The sequence below is a fragment of the Mustela lutreola genome, chromosome 4 (genome assembly GCF_030435805.1).
Source record: "Mustela lutreola isolate mMusLut2 chromosome 4, mMusLut2.pri, whole genome shotgun sequence".
Lineage (NCBI taxonomy): Eukaryota > Metazoa > Chordata > Mammalia > Carnivora > Mustelidae > Mustela > Mustela lutreola.
Genome location: NC_081293.1, coordinates 19,838,107 through 19,864,580, shown reverse-complemented (window position 1 = coordinate 19,864,580; position 26,474 = coordinate 19,838,107). Strand labels below are relative to the sequence as shown.

The following is a 26,474-nucleotide window of genomic DNA, read 5'->3' as shown; positions in this document are numbered from 1 at the left end:
ATAGGAGCAAGTGTTAAATAAACACATTCAAGGATCATCTTTGGGGCATCAAGATAGTCCTGTTACCAGCCATGTAGCGTGCTTCCTCCCACATAGCAAGTTGGAACCAAAGATCCTTCAGAGAAAATAAGAGGACGGACAAAGGAAACACTGGCAAGTGTTTTAAGGCACTCTGTCACTTTAGGTTCATCCTATCAGTGAAAACTTCCCTGCTGACACCATGGTTCTAAGTGGTAAAAATAGATTAGCTCACGTCATTTTCTGCTTCCCCAGCTGCAGAGTAGCGGACGTAGCCAACCATGCTTTCTTTGGTGGATGGCTAAAGTATGCTTTTATTTACTCATCTTTCAACGCCATCGAAATCCAAGATATGGTTTAAGATTAAATGAGACTAGTTTAAAAAAGAACTAGCCACACAAATATCAAGAATAGTTAAATCCACACACACCAAGATAGAAAAATAACTCGGACATACTGCCAAGGTAGAAAGCATATTTGTAAGTATGAATAGCATGACCCAATGTGTGTGTGTGACATATATGTGCATGTGTGACATATGTGTGTGCGTATGATATGCATGTGCTGTGTGTGTACATATACATCCTTCTCTTTTATGATTAAGGAGGTTATTTAATTACATTTTTCAGATATTAAAACCATAAATCCAAAAAAGGAAAATACTCACATATTTTTTAAATTTCCCTCAGTTTCAGAGATCTGACATCTGAGTTTTGAACTGATCATTCCATCTTAGCAGTAGAGAAGAGGAAGACATACTTTTAGTTACTAATTAATCCATCAAACCAAACACAAGGTGAATTTTCTAACAGATTAAAACTAGATTTACACTGTATGTCTATAATGCTATCAATTCAAATACCTTTCCATTTCTGATGTTCAGTGTTAAATTCAGACTGGAAGCCATTATCTCTAATTTTTTTCCACTTTTTTTAAATTGACATATAATTGACACACAATATTATATTAGTTTCTGCATACATACTCATTTACATGCTGTAATAGCAGATTAGTAGCTCTATCTCCAGGTTATGTCTTAGGGTGGGTTCCTTTAAAAAAGCAGGTCCTAAGACAAGGATTTATATGTAATTGGTTTATTGGGGGGATGGTCCCAAGTAATGCTGGTGGGAAAAAGGGGAAGTGAAACCCAGAAGGAAAGGAAAAAAGTGAAGGTGTGTTCTGGAACAAGTTACCATGGTGGGCAATGGGGCTCCATCCCACTGGGCAGCTGCTTGAGACGGTGCAGCCCACACCTCAGACATCCCAGCCAAGCTCTGAAAAAGTCTGTTCGCCCATACCCATCCCAGACCATGATGGTCCGAGGTCACAGGGACATCAGCTCTTTGGGACTGTCCCAAGTGTGAAAGTCCCCATGGATGGGGAGTCGCAGGCACTTGCCACAGAGCGCTATGTACAAGTGAGGAGACAGGAGGGCTGTAGCGCTATGGTGCCATGGTGGGGGGCAAGGGGAGAACCCACAACACGTAACACAGGGTGGACCATGTTAGACTCACTTTCAACATTATACTCACCAAAATGAAGTTTTTCAGAGAAAAGAAAAAGGCTTTCCAGTTAAGCCAGACAATACACGGGGAGGCCAGGGATCTCTCCTCAAAGGGGACCTTCTGTCTAGACAATGTGTCCCCCAAAGGCCACCAGCCCTGGAGATGAGCTCCCCTAAGATGCGACATAGACATAGACACTGTTGAGAGGAAAGACACGGCTGAGACAAAGCACATTTGGACATTTTATTCACTGATCATAAATACAGTCTCATGAATCAAGGTGATCATGAATAATGTACTAGCACCTGGAACTTGACCATCAGAGAGCAAGCAGTGTTTCACCATCACTGGCCAGAGAATTCCCTGCGGCTGCTCAGGGCATCTCCCCTGCTCGAGTGCTCCGCTTTGCGGGGACCCTCCTTCTGGTGCAGCAATTTTATTCTTGGCTAGTTCTCAACAATTAAAAAAATCATAAAAGATTGAGTGTTTGCAAGAAAATATCAAAGAGGGTAAGAAGATTTTCAGTCCTTCTTAGAATCTCAAAGTAAAAAGGGGAAGGAAGGAAGGAGAGGAAAAGGGACAGATGTCAGGGATCTGCCAGGTTTCTTCCCTTCCCCAGAGCCGTTTACAAAAAAAAAAAAAAACCATGAGGCATTAGTGCTGCTTGGAGATGGGCTGTGTCTCCCTGATGAGCCACTCGAGAGCTTCCTGGCGGCCCTGCTTCTGCAGTTCCTTCCCAATCACTTCCCTGCAGGTCAGGTGGTAACTGTTGAGCCAGTCACACTACAAGATAGGAGAAAGACAGGCAGTGTTCACACCTCTCGCAAAGGCTACACGGGCAAACAGGGAGAGGCCCCCAGGCACAGAGATCACGAGTTGAGGGCAGAGATACACAAAACCTTTTCTCCCTGCTCAGGGACAAGTGACTTCCTTGGGCTCCATTTCCCTGGAAATTGAAGGGACAAGGCCACAATGCTTACGGTAGAATGCTTCCAGAACAGTCTAGTGCAGTGGACCGGCAATGACTGTGAAGAAACTTTAATTCCTGAGAGCAAGTCATGGCTTTGGGCTTCCAAAGTGCAGAGTAACCTGTACCCAGGCATACTTTCCAGCAGGTCCCCGAGGACCCCGTGGGAAGGACGCGGGGCAGGGGGTCTGGTAGGTCCTACACCCACTTATGTGGCCTCCTTCCCTTATACCTCAGCCATCTCGGAGTGGCAGGAGAGGAGAGGGGGGAAGAAAATTAGCCCCTAGATGCCTAGTAAGACTTCTGCTAAGAGACACACCTGAAGGTGTCCCACCAATGCACTGAGTTTCCACTGACGAAGCTGAGTAAACTAGGATGAGCCGAGCCCCCGTGGGTGGCTATCTGGACGCAGCCCAAACCCCTGCTAACCAAGGACTGTGGGACTGTGGTGCTTGCAGGGTGGGGCCGGGAGCTCAACCTTCAGATGTGTGACAGAACATGTCCACCGCCCCAGCAGATGTTTTAAAAAGAGGTAAGAAGGAAGGAGGTCTGACAGGACTTGGCGCCGGGGTTGGGGTGGATCCACTCTGGCGATAGTTCTGCACCATAAAAGGGTGAATTCTCTCCGCTGGGGCAGGGCAGGAGTGAAGCAAGTTCTACTGAGGATGACCACCCGTTCTCTTCACTGGCCAGGAAGTGGGCCCGCCCTGACACTCAGCTGCGGAGAAGCGGGCAAGACAGACACCGCCATCCATGCCACCACTGCAATGACCCACACGCCACCTGGAAAGGCAGTGGTGTTACAAAAGCATGGGCACTGGGGACTCCAGTCTGGATCAGGTACCATGGACGAGCTCAGGGGCTGAGATGGGCAGACAGATACAGTGGAATTGCCAATGGGCTCTGACCCACTCAGAGCTCCACTCCCCACTGGGGAGAACCTACTGGCCCCTACTGGGAATTGGGGAACGGGGCAGGGAGGGAAAAGCAAGCAAACTGCTATGGGTCAGGCAGGGCTAGGAGACAGCCAGCAGTCCAAAGCAGCCAACCCTGGTGCCAAGGTGAAACTCCCAAGACCCTTTGAGTTGTACGCACAGCCTCAGGGGGCCCTGACCAACATCCCAAGGCCCTGAGAATGTGTAGCAGCCCATGTTCATGACCAAAGTCCTCAGCTGCCACCTCTGATAAATGATGGGAATGCAAACCCTAAAGGTCCCAAAAGTCACTGAAAACAATCTATTTGGGAGACGGTAAAGGACATGACCAAGTATTTTAAAAGCCAATTGGAGAGACTCTGGTTGTGGAGTATTACTGTGCCTTCCGACAGAATGAAGCCCCAGAGTTATTAAGTAGTATAGAGAAGAGATTTTCTTTTTTTTTGCTAAAAGAGATAATAAATGTACTCTGCTTGATATGTTAAATACATCTACTGTTATTTGTAGGAACTTGCTTATGATCTGAGGGTAAGAAGCTATTATCTGCCCTATAAAAACTAATTGGCAGAAAGAAAAGTTCAGTGATTCAGCTATGCAAGGTCTAGTAATGAACCACTGAGTACAACAGAGCCCACAGGTCCATGTTCAATGTCATGGGGTGCACTGAGTCAGGTTAACAAAATTTCTCCCTCAGGGAAGAATGGCCTCACTCAACCTTCCTCACGCACGGTTTCTGTAGGTAAAGTGGATTGTCGCTGGGAGGAATGCCTCCTGGTGAGTACACAGCATGTGGCAGCAGGGACTGCGCGACCTAGAACTGTAGCAGGAAACCACAGCCTTGGGCTTCCAAGAGCAAAGTGACTTCGTACTTAGAGGGTCCCTTGCTAAGACCCTGGAAGCTGTACCTGAGGCGATGAGAAGAGACCCCGGCTCCTGTGGTGCACAAAGGATTCAAGCAAGTGGCTTTCATGCCTGCTCATGTATTCTTGTCCACTTCCCCTAAGCCAGGGACCGCTGGAGGGACTCTTCCTGCCAGACCCACACCAGACACAGGCTGTTTCCTGTCCAGCGCCATCATCAAGCTGAATAAACCCGCATCAGTCGGCCTCGCTGAGTGGGGGTGTCTGGCTGCCCAAGCAAGGTTAAGCTGAGGTGCCCAAGCTAAGCAGAAAGCAGATGACTTTTTCTGTCACCCCTCTGTGAGCAGTGTCAGGCAGAAGAAGCTTCTGGCTGGGAGAATCCCATTCCACAGTCCAACAGAAGGGGCCTCCTCGAGCCTCAGAGGAACCTTTCTCTTGTGCCAAGCATGAGGGCACACCGCGGAGGATGCCTGAAGAGGCACCTCACCACCCCTGGGGTGAGGCCAGGGCTGGACTGGGTAACAAAACTTACTTCTACAGTGACCTGCCATGCTTGTCCCGCCCTCGGCTCCCATCAATCATCTGACGTTTGCAGGGACTTCTGACCACCTGCCTTACTCTGAAACTTGTGTCCTTCTGGCTTCTGTCTTCCTGGCTTGGGAACTGTTTGGTCTGTCCAGTGCTGACTGTTCCCGCCCAGTTTCTGGCCCCGTCTCTGCTCTGATTTTGATCACCTGCCTGATCCCACAAGCCTTACTCCGGGTCCCGAGGCCCGCCACCTCACCTGGCCTCGTGGGCCTGGGGACCCGGCACAGGGTCTGAAGGGGTTTCATGACCTGTGTCACTCTAAGCCTGAGAATGAGCACCACTGGGCTCCTAGCTTTATGAAGAAATTCACAGCCCGGAGTGACCAGAAGAGGAGGCACCACCTCTCTCCTTGTCTGTGTGACAGCTGGGCATATGATAACAGATTTTGCTTTTCATTCCCTTAATGTTTCATTCAACATGAGAAAACAATCTGGTATATGCAATGGCCAACAGGCCCTACCACCCATCTGGCTTTTCAGAGGGAAGACGCATGGCCCCCGGCTGGCTAAACGCTCCCCCGTGCAGCCGTGGCTCATGCCCCCAAGGAAAAGCAATGAAACCTACTCATGAAACCTTACAGCACCCATCCCCCATCCCCTGATGGTGCAGGATGGACTAGCTCTACCTGGAGAGCCAACAAATACAGGAGAAACATCTACCGTCCTCGGGAGACCTCGGATTTTCAGACTCGGGTGGCACAGCCCTCTGAAGTCAAAAGTGGGAACAGACCAGAGAATGGAAGGTAGCTCTCCACCCCAGTCCCACTCTGTCTCCTCCAAGCCACCCTCATTACCTCTTTGTCTGTTAGAGAATCCACATCTATCATTTTGGTCTGTATGGGAACCAAAGTTAAAGGTTCAAAGGTCAGGCTTCCCCGGTTATTGAAGTTATACTGTTGGAAAAGGAAGAAAACAGAAGCTTTTACTCCTCTCTTACCACAGAGAGACACCATGAAGTCATTCCCACCAGACATGACCACCCCCCAGGGCCAGGTATTTGACTGGGAACCAAAACCGGGTTTGCTGGTCAGCATCTCCAGTCGGCCCAGGAGGCACAATGAACCCAGCTGAAGCCACCGTCCTGGAGCTGCCCCACTGTGTCAACAGCTGCCTTCGGGAAAAGCCGAGGGGCTCTAAGCAGTAGGTCCCCAGGCTAACGTCCACTGTGATGGAGAAGCAGTAGGGGCAGAGCATGGTGGTGTCTAGACAAGGGGCATCACTGCTTTTGGTTCCAGAATCTACTAGAGTGTAAGTCCCCAACATCACTTTTATTTAACAGTTAATCATGTGTCCTCCCTCGACCCGCCAGTCCCATCTGGTGACAGATAACAGGTTTGTCCATTCTACATAGTACAGAATGGCCAGGGCACCTGAGAGTGAGCTTGGTCTCTGCTCCTGGCAAGGCCTCTGGGAGTGAGGGGAGAGGCCACTCTCAAGGACGGTGACTTCGATATGGAAGCAGAGAACAGAAGCCTGCAGGCTGAGGAAGCCACTTGCCTCCAACTATTCGATCTCCACCACTACCCACAGAAGAGGAGTGAACTGGTCTCTAGTTAAAGCCTAGCCCTGGCACCTCTTGGTAACGGTGAAGGGGAGAAAGTGAAGTGCCTGTCTTCCGGAAGGAAACAGACCTGTCTAATCACGAGCCTATGGGGCCTGACCCACCGGGCCCCTCAGCTTTACCCGACAGAATTCATCTGAAGCATTTGTTGAAAATAGAGTTTCCAGGCCCTGGCCCTGGCCCTGTACCTCCCCCACCCCCAGCACGTGTCCCCCTGACGTAGAGGAAGCATCATGACAAGGAGCCCCAAATCTCATCAAGCAGAGGCCTGCCTGGCACCCCAGGAATTCCAGTTCCGGGTCCCAGTTCATTCCAGAGTTTCCTTCTGGCTTCTGCAGAAGACAGTGATTTCCAGGAGACTCTCTGGTATCAGGGGGAGGAAGCTCCATGTTGGCTCCAGAATGGCACATTCTTGGCTCCAGAGACAGACAGCCTTGCTCATCGTCCCTCATTAAGAAATAAGGAAAATTTAAAAATAAACAGACCATTACCTACCTTGGTCTTCACAGGGACCACCAGGACAACATTTTCAATGCGAATTCCAAAAGCCCCATCTTCGTAATAGCCTGGCTCTAAAAGCAATCAAACCCAGAGATGAGAAGCAGCAGGGCACAAACACGTACACACAGGCGAGAAGCGCTCACTCCTGCGATGACAGCCCCACCACGGAGGAGGAGGAGAGACAGGCCAACAGCCCACTCAGCCCCCGGGGTGAGAGCCCAGAGACACCTCCGCCCCCCGTACGGCCACTTCCAACAGGTCCTCAAGGAACAGACTCTAAAGGAACAGATTCTAAAGTCCCTGAGAACTGGAGTCAGGGCCGGGAGTACAGTAACAGAGGATCGACCAAATAAGTCCTGGTGCTTATTCCTAAGACATAACGAGGCAGGCATTAAAATACATGCACAGAGGGGCGCCTGGGTGGCTCAGTGGGTTAAAGCCTCTGCCTTCAGCTCAGGTCATAATTCCAGAGTCCTGGGATCGAGCCCCACACTGGGATTTCTGCTCAGCAGGGAGTCTGCTTCCCCCTCCCCTCTCTACCTGCCTCTCTGCCTACTTGTGATCTCCGTCAAATAAATAAACAAAAAATCTTTTTAAAAAATAAATAAATAAAACAAAATAAATGCACAGAGATGTGGTAATGACCTGGGAAGAGGAAGTACATTAAGTTAAGAAAGCTGAATACAAACAATACATCCAGTATAATCTGAAGGATTAGGAGAAAAGATATACACGTATATGAAACACCCAAAGCTCACACATCAAACTATGAAGGAAGGGCTCACCTAGGTGGCTGGATTACAAATGATTTTCATTTTTTTACACATGCTGCCCCGCAGCCTCACCTTTTCTAAAACGAACATATATCACTTTTATAATCCTAAAAAGTTGTTGTTCTTGTTTAATTCAAGGTGACCAGAGGGGGAAATTATATCCAATTTACTTTAAGATAATCAAAAGCTAAGAAACAACAGAGAGCCTTCCAACAGGCTCGAAGACCTGAGCCCACCCTGGATGGGAGGGACACTTACCATCAGTGACTATCATGCCGGCCTCCAAGGGCTCATCGGAGAAGGTTTTATAACTGATACCGCAAGGACCCTCATGAACATTCAGAAAAGATCCAACACCGTGTCCCGTTCCATGCAGGTAATCCAGGCCAGAATCCCACAAAGCTGAGCGGGCGAACGAGTCAAGAAGGTGTCCTGAAAGACACATAAAGAACCACTCAGGGATATTTGTCCAGTACTTTTCAATTTGCAAAGCACTTTAGAGATTAGATTTATTATGTTTGGCTCCAGAAAGTGAAACAGAAACCAGAGGGTAGAAGTTACTGGAGGGTTCAGATTTCAACCCAGCACAAGAAAGAACTAACAGAGCGCTCCTAAGAAAGCCACTCCCCAGCCCGCCAGAGCTCAGTCCGAAGCTGGAGGACCGTCTGTCCAGGAAGCCAGTACAGGGGCTGGTGGCCTGCAGCAGCTAAGGGTGTGGGTGATACGTGCATTCCCTTCCCAGGCTGGGACCCTGAGGTTTCAGAATGACAAAGGTGAGACTCTAACCAGACTGCGAGGAAACAGATGCCCAGGGAGATGAGTGCAGACCCAATCTAAGCAGACTCAAGGAACAGGTCTTGTCAACTCCCCGCCCAATGCCCCATCCATCAGTCCTCAGGCAGACTGGTATATATCTGAAGTCAGGTTCCCAGTAAACTAAATCCCAACAAGCATCCCAAAAGGAGACAATGGCCCAGCAAAGCAGGACAGTGAAGAGGGTGCACCAACCAACTTGCACTTGGGCCTAGAGGCCTTCATGCGCTAGCCGCCCTCTCCCGGGAGCCACCTGCCTGGGTCATCTGACACCTCAGGTAGGCAGGAGAGAGGTACACAACTGACGTCATACCAAACCAAGGCCTGGCTCCCTGAGAGGCACTCACTCCACGCAGCCCTTGCCCTGGCTGGGCCTAAAGGGGCCAGGGCTGCCATGAAACAAAGGACATGTCCTTCCACTCAAATTGAGACATGTCTGGTGCCTGAACAAGAAAACGCCTGCCAGATGACAGAGGAACCACCTACCTTTGGTTCCAGTCGGGAAAACGGCTGCACTCACAGCTATGTGGCCCTTGAGGACATATGTGAAGCATTCCTGCCAAAGAAAACCCAGGGGCAAGTTGTAGAACGAGGACAGACGCTTCAGTCCTAGAGCTTTCCGGCAGCTCAGAAAACCCTGCTTCTGAAGGTTATTAGCAATACCACAGAGATAATCGGAGGAAAAAGAAGAAACTCTGGAGGAAAAAAAAAAAGCTTGCCCATGGGACCGATTTTCTAGAAACTCTTGAAATTAAATTTAGTTAAAAGAGAACCATCAGAGATGACCCCACAGGTCCTTCCCTTGAAATGAACATTCTGACACACTCCAGCTGCACCTGAGAAAGACAAGCAAAAGTCACAGAACCGCTGATGTCACCAGCTAACAGTCACCGAGCTATTCCTCTGGGCCAGGCATGGTACTGAGCACTGAACCCTTAATCCCACGAGGGATGCCGGAGATGCTGCTGTTGTCCCCGCTCGACAGAGAAATTAACTAGCCTGCTGGACAGCGTAGTTCTTAAGGAGCAACAGCTGGCCTTGAAGCCAGGCAGTCCTGCAGCAGTTATCTGTACCCCTTCCTGATCTTAGACTCGGGGGGATCCCTATTGTCTGGAGAAGAAAAGTGCTGCTTGGAAGGTTAGGGGCTTGCCAGGAAGGCGCAGAGCCAGGACTAAACCCACACTGATCGAGCTGGTCGGGAGCTCTGTACCCAGCATGGAGAGAGTCATAGCAAAGGTATGTGGAGCCAAGGTCAGATTCTTCTAAGGCGCTCGTGCCTGCAAACAGATGAGGCACGGGACTAAAAGTATGAAGTGTACTCTGCTGCACTGTGTGAAACTCCCTTCCTCGGATAAACTCCCTGCAGGAGATCCTAGAAAAACAGACTCACTCAGGGACTCAACCAGCGTCCCTGGGTTAGTGACTGATCTGGGAATTTGCAAGGGTCGTGGAACCTTTATAACCAGCCCTGGAGGCAGGTACTCGTACCCCCACATTTATGGATGTGTCTCAGTGCTTCACTCAAGGTCACAGAGCCAGCAAACAGCAGAAGGACCTGAAGTCCGGTCTCCAGACTCCTACCTCACCGCCATCTCTGCCTCTCCAGGCCAGACAGACCACAAACTGAGCAGTGCAGACCATTTTAGAGGCTTCCTGAGCTAAACCTGTAAGTGGAAATGCTGAACTTGAAAAGAGAAGGGGGGAGGTGGCTTTCAGAATCAAATCTAGACACTGTTTGTAAAAAGTATACATTTCACTATCCCACTCCCACCCCCAAAGAGATTTCCTGATCCAAGAGAACACTGACGCTGTTGAAACTTGACTTTGACTTGCTTTGACCTTCGCAGACAGAATGCTTTTAAGATTTCTCCAGTAATTAATTAAATGGACATCATAAAGCAGATAAGCCTGACTCCACAGTAAAGAGCTATTTTACTATCCCACATATAAATTTTTCCTCATAATACAATTCCTTTTCATAAGAGCAACGCTGTTCTTAAGAAAACAGAGAGGGCTCTCCAGTTTTGTGCCCCACCTTACCTTCTCATAGGCTGTGGGGGTCCCAAAATGCATGGTCCGTGTCACATCTGTCGTGCCATCCCTTTCCAAAAGAAAGGACAAATTAGTTTTCACTCAAAATAAGCTTTGGCTCAGGGGACTTTAGGTGGTACAGTCAGTTAGGCATCAGACTCCTGGTCTGGAATCAGGTAGTGATCTCAGGGTGGTGAGATCAAGCCCTGTGTCCGGCTCGGTGCTCAGCATAGAATCTGCTTGAGATTTTCTCTCCCTCTGCCCTTCCTGCTTGTGCTCTCTCTAAATTAAATAAATAAATTCTTTTCTTAATTAATTAATTAGAAAATGAGACAAAGTGTGAGCGCAAGGATGGCCACAGGTAGTGAGCGTGAACTCAGTCAGGTCCTGACACACACACTCTCTTGGTCTGCAGTGTGAGGCCTGTCTCATGGGTGACACGATCACGGGTTATAAATGAGAGGGCGGAGGACAAAGGAAATAGGAGCAAGCAGGAGCCTGCTTCTAGCAAAAGGGGGCCAAGCTCTAGTTCCGCCCATCAGGACAGCAAAGGAGTGTCCGGACCCTACAATTACCCAAAGACCTCTCTTAGAAGCACTAATCCAACTTCTGAAATCCTGCTAAAATTTAGACGTGAACCAAAATTTACACCAGTTACCCGATTAATACCCTGGGCTCTGAGATGTTATATTATGAATACAAACACACACGTGTCCCAAGGCTAGGCTGTGGTTTCCACCTATGTGGCAGAGCCCACTTAATAATCAAGTTCTCCAGGGGCACCCGGGTGGGTCAGTCGGTTAAGCACCTGACTCTTGGTTTGATCTCAGGGTCATGGGATGGAGCCCTGCATAGGGCTCTGCGCTCACAGCAGAGTCTGCTTGACAATCCTTGCCCCTCCTTCTCCCTCTGCCCTTCCCCCTGCTCTCACTCTCATGCTTTCTCTCCCTCTCCCTAAATAAAATCTTTAAAAATAAAAATTAAAAAAAAATCAGGCTCTCCATCAACCACAGTCCCAACTGCAATGGCTGCCCGTGCTTTCTTACTGCAGACAACACCCATTCCAGCTCCTTCCATGGTTCCACAACAAGACCCAGCCAAATCTTGGGTTCTCCTCTGAGAAACTTTCTAGAGGAGGAATATGAAAGCAGCGAGACATGAAGATGGAAATTCAGAAATTCAGAGGCAACCCTAATTTCTCATTTACTCATTTAAAATTAATCTCCCACTTCCCAAAGTCAGGAGGCTGCTGCAAGTGCAGAGTTAACAGGCAGTTTAAGAACTAGGGCAGAAGTCTTTCCAGTGGTTTCGAAAGCTTGCTTTCAGTTATTTATTTAGTATTTAACAACTTCCGGCCAAGAACTAAACATTTCTATCAAACAGTCTTTTGTGAGAAGAGTCACCACTGGATAACTTCAAGCAGGGGTGAAAAAAAGGACAAGACATGAGAAGGATTCCATTAGGGGCTGGGGCACAGTGAGATTCCCATCTGGGTGCCCGTGGTTGGAGCTTGGCTTGCCCCCCATTCAACTTTTTTGACCCAGCACCATCCCCTTCTATGGCAGCCCTAGTTCACTTACTTGTATTGGGCTCCCGAGTCGATCAAGTACACTTCATCTAGCGACAACATCCTATTCGTCTCAGGGACCGGCCTAAGAAAGTTAATTAAAAATTAATTATTCCACAAATCTACTTGCTGAGTCTGGGAGGAGACATATAAAGCTTCCTTATACTATTCTTACAACTTATATAGGTCTGAAAGTATATCAAAATTAAAAGTTACCCACTAAATTGATTATTTCAAATAATTTAATCTCCTAGAACTGCTCGGTGATCGAGTCAGCCTATCTCCCCAGCTGGATAAAGAGCTCAAAAGAAGAAATAATAATGTATTTCTTTGTCTCTATCTCCATTTGTGTCTGGAACAAAACAGATTCATGAAATAGTTGTAAAAGCTACAAAAATAATAATCATTAGATGCAAGAGGACCAAGCTAGAATCCTGAGAACTGGGAACAGGGAACACAGCAGCGACGAGTCATCTGTCTCTGTGGCCGGGGGTGCGTGGGCAGGAGAACCAGGCCCCATGTGCTTCCCAGACCCCCAGACAGACAGGAGGCGAATGTCTCAATTTGGGAGAAAAACTAAAGGGATTTTTATTAGGAAAACGAGTGAATCACAATGTTCTTATGCCGTAGCACTTTTTTTAAATGAACAAGAAGTATTTCTAAAAAGTGATCTGATCTCCCCGTGCCATTTCCAGACAGTCCCACTGCACTGGGAAATGCTAGAAGGGGAAAGGACATCCCAAGCCTCTGCCCACAGCTGAAAGAAGGACTCCTTCATTTCCAGGCACCACCCACCCCCTCTCTTCAGCACAAAGGGCATCAGTGATGATCACTCCAGCTGAACAACTGGAACCAGCTCTAGGCCCTGCTTCTCAGCAGGCTTCCAACAGCCCACGGCGAAAAAATGTCAAAGTAAAAACAGGATTCTCCCACCTTGAGCTGAAATTTTTTAATGTGTTAATTACATGCAAAATTCTAGGATAGTATCCAGGCAAGAAATTCACCACCTGAATTAAACAGAAGACAAAAACTGAAGTCCTTTTTATATTTTAATTTTGGAACAGAAGCATTACTAGGAGAGAACTGCACAATCACATCTGTGACGATCTCCCACACACAGGTTTAAAATGTGCCCCAAGACTAAAAGCTCTAAAAGCAGTTATTAGAAGCGGGGGGGTCTCCACCTGTGTACGGCACAGTAAGAAAGACCAAGTGTTCTTCCACTGACTGTACATCACAGACATGGGGCTAAGAACTCAAAATGCCCAACACTAGGCAAAACCACTCGACTGGGCGAATCTGAAGCTGGCACCCAATGGCCAAGCCAAGTTCCATTTCCCACCGTCTCTGTAGGCAAATGAGTCCTAAACTTATCAGTGTCCCTCCTGTCTCACAGCACAGAGAATGCTCCGCTCTGTGAGTCCACAGGCTCTCGGAGCTCATCTGCTGAAATTCCCCATAGGCTGGGCGCCCGGCTTCAAGCCCGCAGGGAGGGACAAAAGGGTGCTGATCACCTCCCTCACCACAACATGATGCTCCACAACCTAGTGCTAAGTTTTTAAGTATGGAGGTGACAGAGCTCACAAGATGTCTGGACTCATGTATCAGGAAGGCTGCCATTATCAAGAAAGACAAACACTAAAATATTCCGCTCACCATGATGAAGAGCTATGGAATACAGCTTCAGTTGCCTCAGAAGGCAAAGAGGGGGACATCCCGTCTAACTACCTCATGGAGAAGGTCAACACCATACACCTGGGCCTCAGAGGAAGCTCCCAAAAGGCAGAGACTTGGAGATTTAGAGGCAACCAGAGAAAACAAGTCCTCAGTTCCCATCTAAGAACAGTCTCGACAGACACAAGGAAGTGGGCACTGGGGCCTTAGATCAAATACTGTCTCTCCCCTGCTCAGGCTCCCATGCAGAAGCAGCAGCAAAGCCAGGCAGCGAGCAACTCCGCATGCCTTACGCGTAGTGAATGATGGCGCCATTGGGTCCCGTACTGGAAATCGTCGGGAAGCTCAGGTCCACGAAGTCAGCCTGTTGCCTGGAACAGAAAGACACAGAGAGCAGACCAGCTTAAAGGATTTTACCGTGCCAAGAATCAGGGCCCTCTCAGCCTCACTGAACTCACCAAAGAAACAACCACAATGTTCAGCACCCCCGCCACACACGGGTCTTTACCTGCGAAATTCCTCGGCTTTGTCAGCAGCTGAGATCTCGGTCACGCCACCTTTGGGCACCTACGAGGGAGTTGCTTATAAATCATCTGGGGTGATAAATTCATGTGCTTCATACAAGTTAAAGAGGATGCATTAAAAGCCTATTTTTTCCTCACTTCCCACGTCCCCACTGTGCCACCTCTGGGACACAGCTGATGGCTTATCTTTAACAAGGAGGGAATTTCCAAAGACTCTCATCAAAGCTATCTAAACTAGAATTTCTATCCTTTCAATTTCTCACTCAGCTACTTGTCTCAGTATTATATCCTAAAACGTCCCCTAAACTTAATCCATCTAAGTTTAAAAATTCAAAGGCATCTCCTGCTAGGATATTATCCTAAGAAAGTTATCCTAAATAAATAAAGAAGATAAATATGCAAAGATATTATTACAGGGTGATTGATAATAGCAAAAAAAAAAATTAAAAACGATCTCAACACTTGAAAAGAGGAGGAATGGCAAATCGGTCTAACGAAATGCAACCTCTCTACTTGGATCCATTTTTTTTTTAATGCAAAATAGAGCTGACACACGATGCAATGTTAGTTTCAGGTATATGACATGGTGATTCAGCATCTCTGTGTTACGCTGTGCTCATCACAAGTGTAGCTACCATCTGTCACCACACAACGCTTTTACCATTTGGATCCTTTTCTAAAGGCCTCCAAGCACGTGGAGAAGGCTCACACTATCGTACAGAGGGAGTAAAATAAAATACAAAATCACATCTATACACTGAGAGACATGTAAAAATGATTTACACAGAAGAACACCAGCCAGAGGGAATAAGCTAGTTACACAGGTAGGAGTGAGGGCAATATTCTTTTTCCAACTTAGGCTACTTTTAAAGAGTTGTTTATATCATATATAAAGGGAACATGAGATTGTTTAACAACGACACAAAGAAATCCCCTGCTGCCAACCAAAAGGAATGAAAAGGCAAGCAACAAATGGCCAAGGGTCAATTAACTATCAAAGGTTTTACATCTTAAACTGAAGTCCAAAATGTACACAAAGACCTTTTCCTCTTAATACAGTCAGCTTGCCGATAATATTATTTTGAGCCATTTTTCCTTATAATGAAATCCCACTTGGTTATAGGACAATGCCTTGACCCAGAAAGGATCCTCTCAGTTAAGGAAATTCTTTCCTCATCTGTATTACTATTTTCTACAAATAAAAAAATTTCTAAATACACACCAAATTTCCAGAAAGAACTACCAAGAGAAGAGTCCTAAAATTGGATCAAGACCTTAGACCTCATGGTCACCAGAGCACGGAGGGGGCCATGGTTAGAATCACATGTTGACAGTTTCTGAATAATGGCCACCCACGTGTTAAACAAAGACTAAGAACCAACCTCTTTCTCTAGCCAGTTGAAGAGTTCACAGAGGGCAACAGCATCTTTAATCTGTGGAAACAACAGAGAGGTTTTTTTAAAAGAGTTAGTACTAAAAATCAGCTGGGCAAATTCAGAGCCCAGCCCCAACGTGGGACTGAGAAAGTCGGACCCACAGGGCACAACCACCAGCCATTGGAGCTTTCCACACAGGCGCTCCCTGCAATCAAGCCCAAAGCAATTCCCACCAGCAGAGACAGGGCTCCTGGGCTGCTCAACACCTCGGGCACAACCAGGAAAGGGCCTGCCGGAAAGCAGGGGCAAATCCCTCAGCAGGTGCACTCCCGCTCCCCAGAGGCAGGAAAGGCAAGCCACTGCAACTTTCCAGACTGGGCCTTTTCAGAAGGAACAGAAGTACCACCTTTTTCTGTCGTGTACACTGGACTTTGTGAAGATCTAGCGTACTGAGTATTTTATCTCATTCTCTCATTAACACTGCAAGGCTCAAAGCATTTCCGACCTCGTGCCAGGCTCAAAGCCACACAGCAGGGGAGGGCCTGGGCCTTCCGACCCCCATACACCCCCTCCTCTGCACCAGCTGCTTGACTCACGTGGGCTCGCCTCATGCCTTCTGATTCGGCAGAATTCTTCACAGCTTTGGCGATGCAGATAGGAGTGTAAGGCATACAGCATCGATGGTCCTAGGAGCAAAAGGAGTCATATGGGAAATCAAGCCATACACCCAAGACCAAGGTGTTCATCTCTTCGCCTGGCACATCACACTTAACACGTCATCAGCAGACCCCCGACTCAGGACCCACCTCACTGTGCCTGGGGACTGAAGACCGGCCCCTTTTTGTTGGCCCCATCTGAGCATGATGAAAGGGGCTTGAGCTCTTCCAAAAAGGCAAAGTACCTCAAGCAAGGCACTTCTCTTCTATCCCCTGCATCCTCGGCTCTTTGACACTGCTGGCCACCGGCCATCAAGAAGACATTGCTTTTCAAGCCTCCATGGTCGTGGTAAGAGTTCGCTAACGATCAAAGCTTGACCGAAATAACCCCTTTCCTGCCACACAAAGGAGGCCTTTTCCCATCATCTGGGGGTACAGGTGACTGATAAGGGAAGGGCTCCCACTCCTTCCTCCATCTTGCTCCGGAATCACACGTCATCTACTCTTCACGGTCTGATCATGAATGGCTAGGAAAGGCCCTTCCCGACTTAAGAACAAGTTAGAACCCAGCCCTGCCTTACAGGTGGGGGATTTAGGGCCATTGTGCACTTGCACAGAGCTTGCTGAAGGGGTGCATTCTCTCTCCACTCTTACCCCCTCACTCTCCCATGCACATCCCCCATGAAACCAAGAAGGCAGGCATCATCCCCTTACTCGGGTCAAGGAAGCAAATCTGAGTAACTGAGGGTCACACGGTGTGAGAGTGGCAGGGTGCACTCGAAAGGCAGGTCTAGGGGGCCAGACCTAGGCTCTTCCCAGGACGGAGAGAACATTCCCCTGGGCCTGTCCAAGGCCACTTGGCAGCCAGAGGCCCAGGGTGGGACAGTGGAAAAGGTTGTATCCAAGGTGGCTTAGATTCCAGTCCTACCCTGAGCCCCAGTTAAAATGAGGAGACAGAAGACTACTGACCACCCAGCAGGGGCTCAGTAAAGGACAAGGCTGTCACTATCATCTGACCTCCGACAAGTCCCCAACTTCCCAAGCTGCTCTTCCTAAGGGCCTCCAGACTCCTCAGCTGTAATGTGTGGGGAGAGGGGGCACACAGAGTGTTTCCCAGACATCAGGCGCTCTCACCACCTACACAGCCCCTACCCTGGATGCCTACCCTCTAGGCCTTTATTTACATAACACTTTCTTTAGACCATCTTTAAATCAACTTAGTTTTGGGATGCCTGGGTGGCTCAGTTGTTTGGACGACTGCCTTCGGCTCAGGTCATGATCCCGGAGTCCCGGGATCGAGTCCCACATCGGGCTCCCAGCTCCATGGGAAGTCTGCTTCTCCCTCTGATCTTCTCCTCGCTCATTCTCTCTCTCACTGTCTCTCTCTCAAATAAATAAATAAAACCTTTTTAAAAAATAAATAAATAAATAAATAAATCAGCTTAGTTTCTTCAACCCTGACTTATGAAATAATTTTTACAATCTCATGGTCTCAAATGCTAGAAATATTTTTTCTAGTATACACTAAATTGCTTCTGAAACAGGTAACATTTAAATAACGTTAAGTTTTAATGTATACCCCTAAAATTATCTCTCGGGTCACACTGTGGAAAACACAGAGGACTCATGAGTTCTGCAAACCCTCAGACTCTCAATACGGCTCAGCTCAAATGGCTCTTCCAGGGAGAGGGCATCCCCGGTCTGACAGCCAGTCCCAGACATCGTCCAGAACAACCTCTGTTTCAAAGACAAAGCTGCAGGATGCCAGGACTGGGAAGGGGCTGCAGCGGGAACATGGCAGGCTGTGAACGGGCCTCGGCGGGACTACCAACCTTGGGGATGGCCTCGCTCACGGCATAGCTGGCCTTGTCGCTGACCCACACCTTCTCCCTTGGGGAGAGATTGGCACAGAGAGCCTTGAGCTCGCTCAGGATGGACTTGTAGGGAAGCACCTGGATTCTGTATTCAGCTTCCAGGCCCAAGTCAAACAGCAGGTGCTCCTTCACACTGGGGGCATCTATGCGGTCACCATCAATGAAGAGCCTGCAGAGGGGCGAGAGGTGAGGTGACAGAGAGACGAGGGTGTGTGAGCGAGACGGGGGGGAGTGGGGGACCACAGATCTACAACAGGCTCCATCTTCTAACAATCAATACGAAGAAGCTTCTCCTTCTTCCCCATTCCCTTCCCAAATCCTGTTCTCCAGGTTGTGTCCCCATCCCTGTATATGTTATCACCATCCATCTCACTCCCCCAGCCAGGACCTGGGCACTGTCCCTGATGTCCTTCCTTCCCTCCGCTAAGATCTCCAGACCTACAGTCTAAATCCCCATCAAGTCTGTCCAGCTTTGCCTCCAGCCCTGCCCAGTCACCAGTCCAGGTTGCCACCGTCTCTCCATTGAAATTGGTGCCATGGCCTCTGAGCTGGTCTCCCAGCATCCAGTCTTGCCCCTGGACACCCCAGTCTCACAATCAGAGTATTCTTTATGATCTGCAAACTTGATCATGTGGTTCCTTATGAAAAATCCATTCAGTAGCTCCCCTGTGTCCTCAGAATAGAGGTCCAAGCTCCTGGACTTGTCTCACTGGCCTTCCTTTATGGGGCCCCACTCCCCTTCCAACCACACTGAACCACTCCAGTCCTCCACAAGCACTGTGCTCTCTCCTACCCAGAGCCACGGCCCATGCTGTTCCCTCTGCTTAGATCACCATTCCCTTTGCTCCCCATACACTGACCAACTCACATATGCCCTTGATCTCTGCTTCAATTATTACTGGTCAGTCTCCTCTGACCCCCTCAGTGGAGGCCAGGCCCCTCCAGTAACACCTATACCCATCCCACTGACAAGTCAGTGCCCACTTAGATGCCTGAATCCCCTGAAGAGACACTCATCTCCCCAGCTCTAGCCCAGGACCCTGCCTGTCTCAATCATCCTAGCACACAAAAGAGACTCTTTCAACTTAATAAACATTATCAGAATAAAGAGAGCCATCCAAATCGAAGAGCAACCTCAGGAAGGCCACAAGCAATTCTTTAACAGATAGACAATCCGACAAACCGCAACTGCAGGGGTTTTCCTGTGTCATTTCTGACCTTCCAAATGCCTCAGTTTATTTGAATTGTGGACCCAGAACTGTACAATGGAGCGTAGCCACATCTCCCTTTGCACCGGCAGCTACAAAACTTAGAATCAAATGTGGGGCCTGACCAAGACCTTGCAGCAGAAATTTTGTGAACTAACCTTACTATGTTTTGCTTTTTTGTTTTTTGGTTTTTTTTCTCATTATGGCTTTGTTCTGATGTCTCTGCCTACTTATTTTTTTAATCTCCTAGTACTAGAGGTACTTTCTTTCACAGATCTCAAGTCATTTGAGAGATTACGAGAGAGGCAGGATGTACAAAAATACCTACTGTTTGGGAAGACCAGAAGGGAAAGGAAGAAAGAGGCAGGAAAGGGGAAAACTGGCGCCTCAACAGGATCTCAAGCAGGGATGGGGTTGGCCAGCAAGGCGGACAGAACCTCTGAGGAGCTGCGAGGAAGGAAGGATTTTCCGGTGTGGGGCCAACACTCACATGATCGTCTCCAATCCTATGATTGCATAGGAGAAAAACACCGGATTGTGCTCCACATCTGACCCTCGGAGATTGAACAGCCCTTTAAAAAAATAAAATAAAAAGACCCTGTCACCTGCCTGACTCGAGATTTGAACAGGTAGATTACAGAGGGAAGCACTTTAGCATGCATGGAAGGCTTCCGTGGAGGAATTCCGGTGACATCTCAGAAAAGCAGGAAACCTGACTTCCTGGTTCCACCTCTGGGCTGCAGTTGCTCATGTCCACCGAATGATGGCACCAGAACTGTATCTTACGCTGCCACATCACCGTCCCGGGAACAGAATGAAAGTTAGTCAAAAAACTTGAGGATGACCCTCCAAACAGAGAGTTGAAATGGTCCCCCTGGTGGTGACCGGCCAGGCCTGGCCTGGCCGCAGGGAGAACCTTTGGCTCTCCCAAGTGAAGGGAAAAGAGCCAAGCACTCTCTCCCTTCCAACGACGACGAGGGTAGAAAAACAGAGACCCACCCAGGATGAGGGAGCCCAAATAAGGGCTTCTGGAGCCCCAAGGAGGTGGAGCTTCCCAACACAGGAACAAAAGCAGTGAGTCAGCAGGGCTTGGGCCCATGAATGAAACCCAAATCCGAGCCCACCCAAGGGTAGGCTGTGCTGCCAAACCAGGGTGGAGGACCCTCCTACAGCCAGTGTGGAGGGGGTTTGAGGAGGTCGTAGGTTTAAGAGACTAAAGAGGCCAGCAGAGAGCATCACTATCTGCGGTCCCTTAGCTTCCAACTGCCTGATGCTTGCTCTCCTGAAGTATAAAAAAGTATAAAAAAGACCCTGTTGAGGGGCGCCTGGGTGGCTCAGTGGGTTAAGCCACTGCCTTCGGCTCGGGTCATGATCTCAGGGTCCTGGGATCAAGTCCCGCATCGGGCTCTCTGCTCAGCAGGAGCCTGCTTCCTCCTCTCTCTTTCTGCCTGCCTCTCTGCCTACTTGTGATCTCTCTCTGTAAAATAAATAAATAAAATCTTTAAAAAAAAAAAAAAAAAAAAAAAAAAAAAGACCCTGTTGAGAAAAGTGCTGCCTCGATTTTAGAACAATGGTTTCTCACAGTAAAGCAATGAAGCAACATTTTTTACCTAACAGACTAGCACTTTTTTAAAAATGACAGTACCTGGGACTGGCGAGGGTGTGGCTGGAAGCCATATTCATGTCCGTGGCAGGTAAAGGTCAAGACGGGTCCAGAGCTCTGCCAGGCACACACCCTCTAACCCGTAATACCGCCCCTAAAAGCCAACCTCAAATAGAAGAAGATCACCAGAAACCGAGACACAGACTTTGATGCGCTAAGATTTTGATGGCAGCATCATAATAAAGTCATGAAAAAATCAGAAAATAACCCAAAGGTCAACCTTAGCGTAATGGTTAAGTAAATTACGGTATAACCCCATGATTAGGTATTTATTTTTACTGTGTTATTATATATGCTTAGAATAAACTGATACATTGGAAGAATCAAGCTATAAAATACATATATGCAGAGATTATTAACAGTGACTATCTCTGGGTAACGAAACTAGAGGCGAGTATTTTTCTGCTTTTTACCTCCTTCACATTTTCCAGCTTTTCCACAACAGGAATGTGTGTTCTTAAAATCAAAGGGAGAAATTAACTTTATGTATGTTATTTTCTCTATTGTCAAGGTTGTTAATTAATTAAGAATATTAATCACTGACACAGGCCTGTCCAGCATCACTGATATTTGATGAAGTTTTGGGGCTGGGGATTGGAAAGATAGGACACTGTGTAGTACGGTCTCTTTCTCTAGTGAGAAAATAAAATGATAAGGTACTGCCTCTTCTCAGTTAACCTGGGCCAAATCCAATCAGAAAACAAAGACAGGACAGGAGGGTTCAACCAGATTCCTTCAAGTTCTGAAACAATTACATAAGGGTTACATAAAGGTTCACAAACTATTACTGTATCAAAAAGGCTGAAGAATTTTCAGTTCCTGAGTTTTCTGAGGTCAAAGTATTTCAATTTGAGAACATTCTCACTGTTAAGAACTTAGGGAACTAGAGGAAAAGTATAGAGAAAAAAATAATCTCCTAGGATGCCACTTCTGCAGCGAGAGACTCAGGAGTGTTGACAGACACAAAATGTTAAGAAATGTCCTTCCTCAGCAATGTCACAGTCCTGAAGAGACGGGCCAGAGGGGGACATCATCTCTGATTTAACATCAGCCCCTAACTGAAATACTGCTCTGGGCAAAGCCACATTCCTCTCCAAATTCTCTGCAATTTTTTTCCATCCTATTCGGTGTATCAAATACCCATTGGTGACACAGTCTCTTGTCTACTCCCTGGCCACGCAGAAAACGGACTGGCCTGAACAGACAGATTCCCAGAGAAGCAAGGAAGAGACTGGGAAACATGCCCACACAGTCAAGCCAGAGCTCTTACATGCAATCTCATCCAGGGCAGTGACCACAAACCACACGACGTTCCTCTCAGCCATTTTCAGCCGAAGGTCCGCAACCTTGTCCTTCCAGGAGATGCCTGCAAGAAACAGATGTGCTTGGGGCACCTGGGTGGCTCAGTGGGTTAAACCTCTGCCTTTGGCTCAGGTCATGATCTCAGGGTCCTGGGATCAAACCCCGCATCGGGCTCTCTGCTCAGCGGGGAGCCTGCTTCCTCCTCTCTCTCTCTGCCTGCCTCTCTGCCTACTTGTGATCTGTGTCTGTCAAAAAAAAATAAATAAAATCTTTAAAAAAAGAAAGAAAACAGATGTGCTTGTGACTCTGGCTCCAGGGACCCATGGGAGCCAAGTGAAAGAACCCATCCCAAACACTGTTAACCAGCAGCTACATCTTAGAGGGAGCGTGTTACTGGAGCAAACAAGAGTGCTGCATTCAAACCTCTGTCCAACTCTGTCTGACGTTCGAGAGCCCTGACTGCCTCACCCACAAAATTAATACAACTTTCCATCCAACAAATATGCATGAAAAATCTAGACTTCCCAGGCATAGCTACCTGTCAGGCACTGTGCTGGTCACTGCAGTTCCAGCTCTGAAAGATACCCAGCCCCTGCCCTTGGGGCTTATAATCTAGAAAGGAAGACCGACAATTAATTCAGCTACAGTCACATTTCTCTGTACAGGGAGCTATGAGAACATACTGCCTGGCAGAGAAAACTGAGCCAGTCCTAGAGGCCAGGGGAATATCACCCACCACCTTATGTTCTCGGAGCCCAGAAACTCACGTGTTGGTGCCGAGACCTAGGAACTCCCTGCCATCTAACTCACTGTGACTATTGCTTGCAAATCACACTTGCCCTGTCACAGCCAGGATCTCCCTGTGGCTCTCAGATGAAACTGCAGCCCTAGAGAAGTTCACCCTATCACCACCACAACCACCACCTTCACCCGCCATGACACAGCACTTACAACTCGGGTTACACCCCTGCGGGAACGGGCTAACCATCTGCCATATTCCCCCAGCAGTTGGCACAGTGTCCCGCACGTAGTCGGCACTCAAGTTTGCCCAAACAAAAGCATATCCCCCGCATCTGCTCTTCCCTCTCCTACAAGTAACAGGTCCGAGCCTCTGATTCAGTTAAAAAAATTTTAAACATTCTCATGGAAAATGGTTAGCTGACCCTGGGCCGCTCACCGTACCTATCCCCCTCCATCCACGCGACCCTCCGGTGAAGGCGTCGCAGGCAAAGCAAGCTGGGGGCTGCCCCCACCACCAGCACCGCTTTGAAGATCAGCTCGGGAATGCTGTTTAAAACTTGGCAAGAGTCTGGGCTGTAATGCTTTCTTCCCAGGACCCCTCTGGGCAATCTGCCTGCATTCCAGACATCCCCCATCCACCTCTCCTCTTCTGTGTGCACCGCACGCCTCCCTCCCCGGCAGCCCCACCTCCCCGGCCTCTCTCTGCAGCCCTCGCTGTTCCATAAATCCACACTTTCAGCTCCCACGAATGGTTCACAGTGCTCGCTCCCCACCAACCACTAACACACAGGCCAAAGAAACCCACCCACGCCCAAAGCCACTAAAGCAGAAGGTTTCTAGATGCGGGGGTGGGGGAGGGGAGCTAGGAAGGTAAGCCTACAGAGGTGGGCAGAAGAAAAGGAAATGGAACCTAGAACCCACCACCCCCTGCCCTGGCCCGGCTTCCAGTATCAGACATGTCAGAGAGGCAGTTAAGCAACAGTGTGGTAAAAAAGTAATAAAAAGTAAAAAAGTAAAAAAAGCCATCTCAGCAGTGGCCAAAGGTCTGCCCAGAAGAACGAGGCAAGAATAAATTATGCAAAGTAAGTGGCAAGTAGGTGGCAAGTAGGTGGCCACTGCGGAAACACAAAAAGCTCCTGCTTCCATCCAATGCCACTGGACCAGGGTGGGGCAAAATCCTACCACAGGCTCAACTCTGCTGCAATGGGCTGGCATGGGGAACTCCGATGCGATGGGCTGGCATGGGGAACTCCGATGCGATGGGCTGGCGTGGGGAGAACCAGTACAGGTGCAGGGAATGGGGAGGACGGCTGCGGGCCCTGTGGGGTGCAGCGGGGGTCTGACCTGTGTAATCCAGGCCCAGTGTGAGGAGGGGCTTGCACGGGCGCTCAGGGCGGTCTGTCCAGATTTTGTCCACCAGGTTCTCCTTGACGGGAATGAGGTGGTGGCCTGCACTTCTCAGAACCTTGGCCATCTTCTTCCAGTAATCTGGGGAGAATTACACATGGCCCAGCCATGCATGAACCAAATGCCAGGGAGGCAACAGTGCCTTCTGAAAGGCGATCCTCCCATGGCCTAGCGCTGGGTCTGCAGGATGGGGAACTGTGGAAAGGTTATCTTCACCACCCACAGCCTTCCCCTGCCTCTCTGCCAGAACTCTTTACTTCACCTTGACCTTTATCATGACCTTAAGTTATATTGGCCCCCGATGATCCAAGTCCCACAAGCAAATAAAGAATACGGAGAACCATCTAGAATCCACTTCCTCACCCACAATAGAAGGACTCCAGCTCACTCACCTGTAGGAATGATCAGTGGGTCCACACCAACCTTGGATCCTTCGGGAAGTACACTCACCAGCCAGTCTTCCTGAGTTGGTGTGTCCTTCAGACCTAGAGAGGGAAGAATGTAGAAGAAACAATCCCCAATGTACCCAAGCTCGTAGTCCTATCCAGAAGGATGCAATTCACCAACATCATGGTAACAGGATCTTTACGAAGCACCTTCTTTCTATAAGGTGGATGGGCAGCACTTGGAAAATCTGAACTTTCCTCAATCCTGGAAGGCTGCAAGAAGGGTAAGATGGGGGCGCCTGGGTGGCTCAGTGGGTTAAGCCACTGCCTTCAGCTCAGGTCATGATCTCAGGGTCCTGGGATCGAGTCCCGCATCGGGCTCTCTAATCAGCAGGGAGCCTGCTTCCTCCTCTCTCTCTCTCTGCCTGCCTCTCTGCCTACTTGTGATCTCTCTCTGTCAAATATATAAATAAAATCTTAAAAAAAAAAAAAAAAAAAAAGCCTATGATAGAGCACCTGGGGTGGATCAGATGGTTAAGCGTCTGACTCTGACTCTTGGTTTCAGCTCCGGTCATGATCTCAGGTGTGTGGGACTGAGCCTCACATCGGGCCCAACACTCAGCACAGAGTCTACTTGAGATTCTCTCTCTTTCCCTCTGCCCCTCCTGTTTGTGCTCTCCCTCTCTTTCTAAAATAAATAAATCTTTAAAACAAAAAACAAAACATGGGGTAAGAAGGCAAAAAGAAAGAAGAAAGAAAGAAAGAAAGAGAGAGAGACAGAAAGAAAAGGCAGACTTTCATCTGACTCCTGATAAAAATGGCATCCTGGGAACCACTGCAACAAAGGTACAAGTGTCATTGCAAAGGACATCCTCTCAGCCGTTGGTCACTTTGCCACTCCTGGGCACTTGAGGAGCACCTGGGTGGCAAATGGCGAAGGCGAGGAGCCGGGGACCTTCCTCACATCTCACACCAGGTAAGGGAAACACATGCCACAGTGCTCTCCCCTCACTGGAAGGCAGGATGGTAGACAGGAGGCTCCCAGCCCTGAACCAGGTCTAACTGGACGGTTGACACAAGTCTCAGCAGCAAAGAAATCTTTCCAAAGATTACAAGAGGGCCACACAGGTCCAGTCACCATCAACTTTATGATGGCTCCCTGGCTTCCCAACGCCCAAGAGCCAACAGCCCTTCCCGTTTCCAAGAGACTAGTCACAGGACACCAAATAAGCTTCAAGAAAGGAACTGAAGTTATTTTTGATATTCCAGTTTTTCTTTAATCTGAGCCAATACCTTCTATGTTTGGATGTATGCTTCTTAACTGATCAAATTTTTACTAACAAGTTAATAACTTCTTTGGTGAAATAGATCTATATTTAGAGTGAAAGTTCATATGTTCTAAAACAGTACTTATCTTTACTGTTTTCCCTCCTGACTGCTGATAACCACATAACCACAGAGGGGAAGTTCAAAGGTTTATAAAGAAGTGAGCTCATGAATCTCAATTCCAAAAAACTGCCTAAAAGCTGGCACGGAGTTGTTATT

General features: G+C 48.3%; 1 protein-coding gene across 2 annotated transcripts in view; it reads right to left on the bottom strand.

Annotated features, from left to right (window-relative positions):
- Positions 1 to 1,752: 1,752 nt before the first annotated feature.
- XPNPEP1 (X-prolyl aminopeptidase 1) overlaps positions 1,753 to 26,474 on the bottom strand; it is a 53,958-nt gene continuing 29,236 nt past the window's right edge. For both annotated transcript variants that reach the window (XM_059173253.1, XM_059173254.1), the window contains 16 exons: positions 24,936 to 25,028; positions 24,481 to 24,624; positions 22,364 to 22,459; positions 19,921 to 20,002; positions 18,181 to 18,391; positions 16,289 to 16,378; positions 15,699 to 15,749; positions 14,301 to 14,359; positions 14,086 to 14,163; positions 12,132 to 12,203; positions 10,561 to 10,621; positions 9,007 to 9,076; positions 7,966 to 8,139; positions 6,929 to 7,005; positions 5,667 to 5,765; positions 1,753 to 2,306 (listed from right to left, as the gene is read on the bottom strand). In XM_059173253.1, the coding sequence (XP_059029236.1) occupies positions 2,178 to 2,306; positions 5,667 to 5,765; positions 6,929 to 7,005; positions 7,966 to 8,139; positions 9,007 to 9,076; positions 10,561 to 10,621; positions 12,132 to 12,203; positions 14,086 to 14,163; positions 14,301 to 14,359; positions 15,699 to 15,749; positions 16,289 to 16,378; positions 18,181 to 18,391; positions 19,921 to 20,002; positions 22,364 to 22,459; positions 24,481 to 24,624; positions 24,936 to 25,028 (1,586 nt within the window). In that variant the 3' untranslated portion in view covers positions 1,753 to 2,177. The remainder of the gene's footprint in view (positions 2,307 to 5,666; positions 5,766 to 6,928; positions 7,006 to 7,965; positions 8,140 to 9,006; positions 9,077 to 10,560; positions 10,622 to 12,131; positions 12,204 to 14,085; positions 14,164 to 14,300; positions 14,360 to 15,698; positions 15,750 to 16,288; positions 16,379 to 18,180; positions 18,392 to 19,920; positions 20,003 to 22,363; positions 22,460 to 24,480; positions 24,625 to 24,935; positions 25,029 to 26,474) is intronic.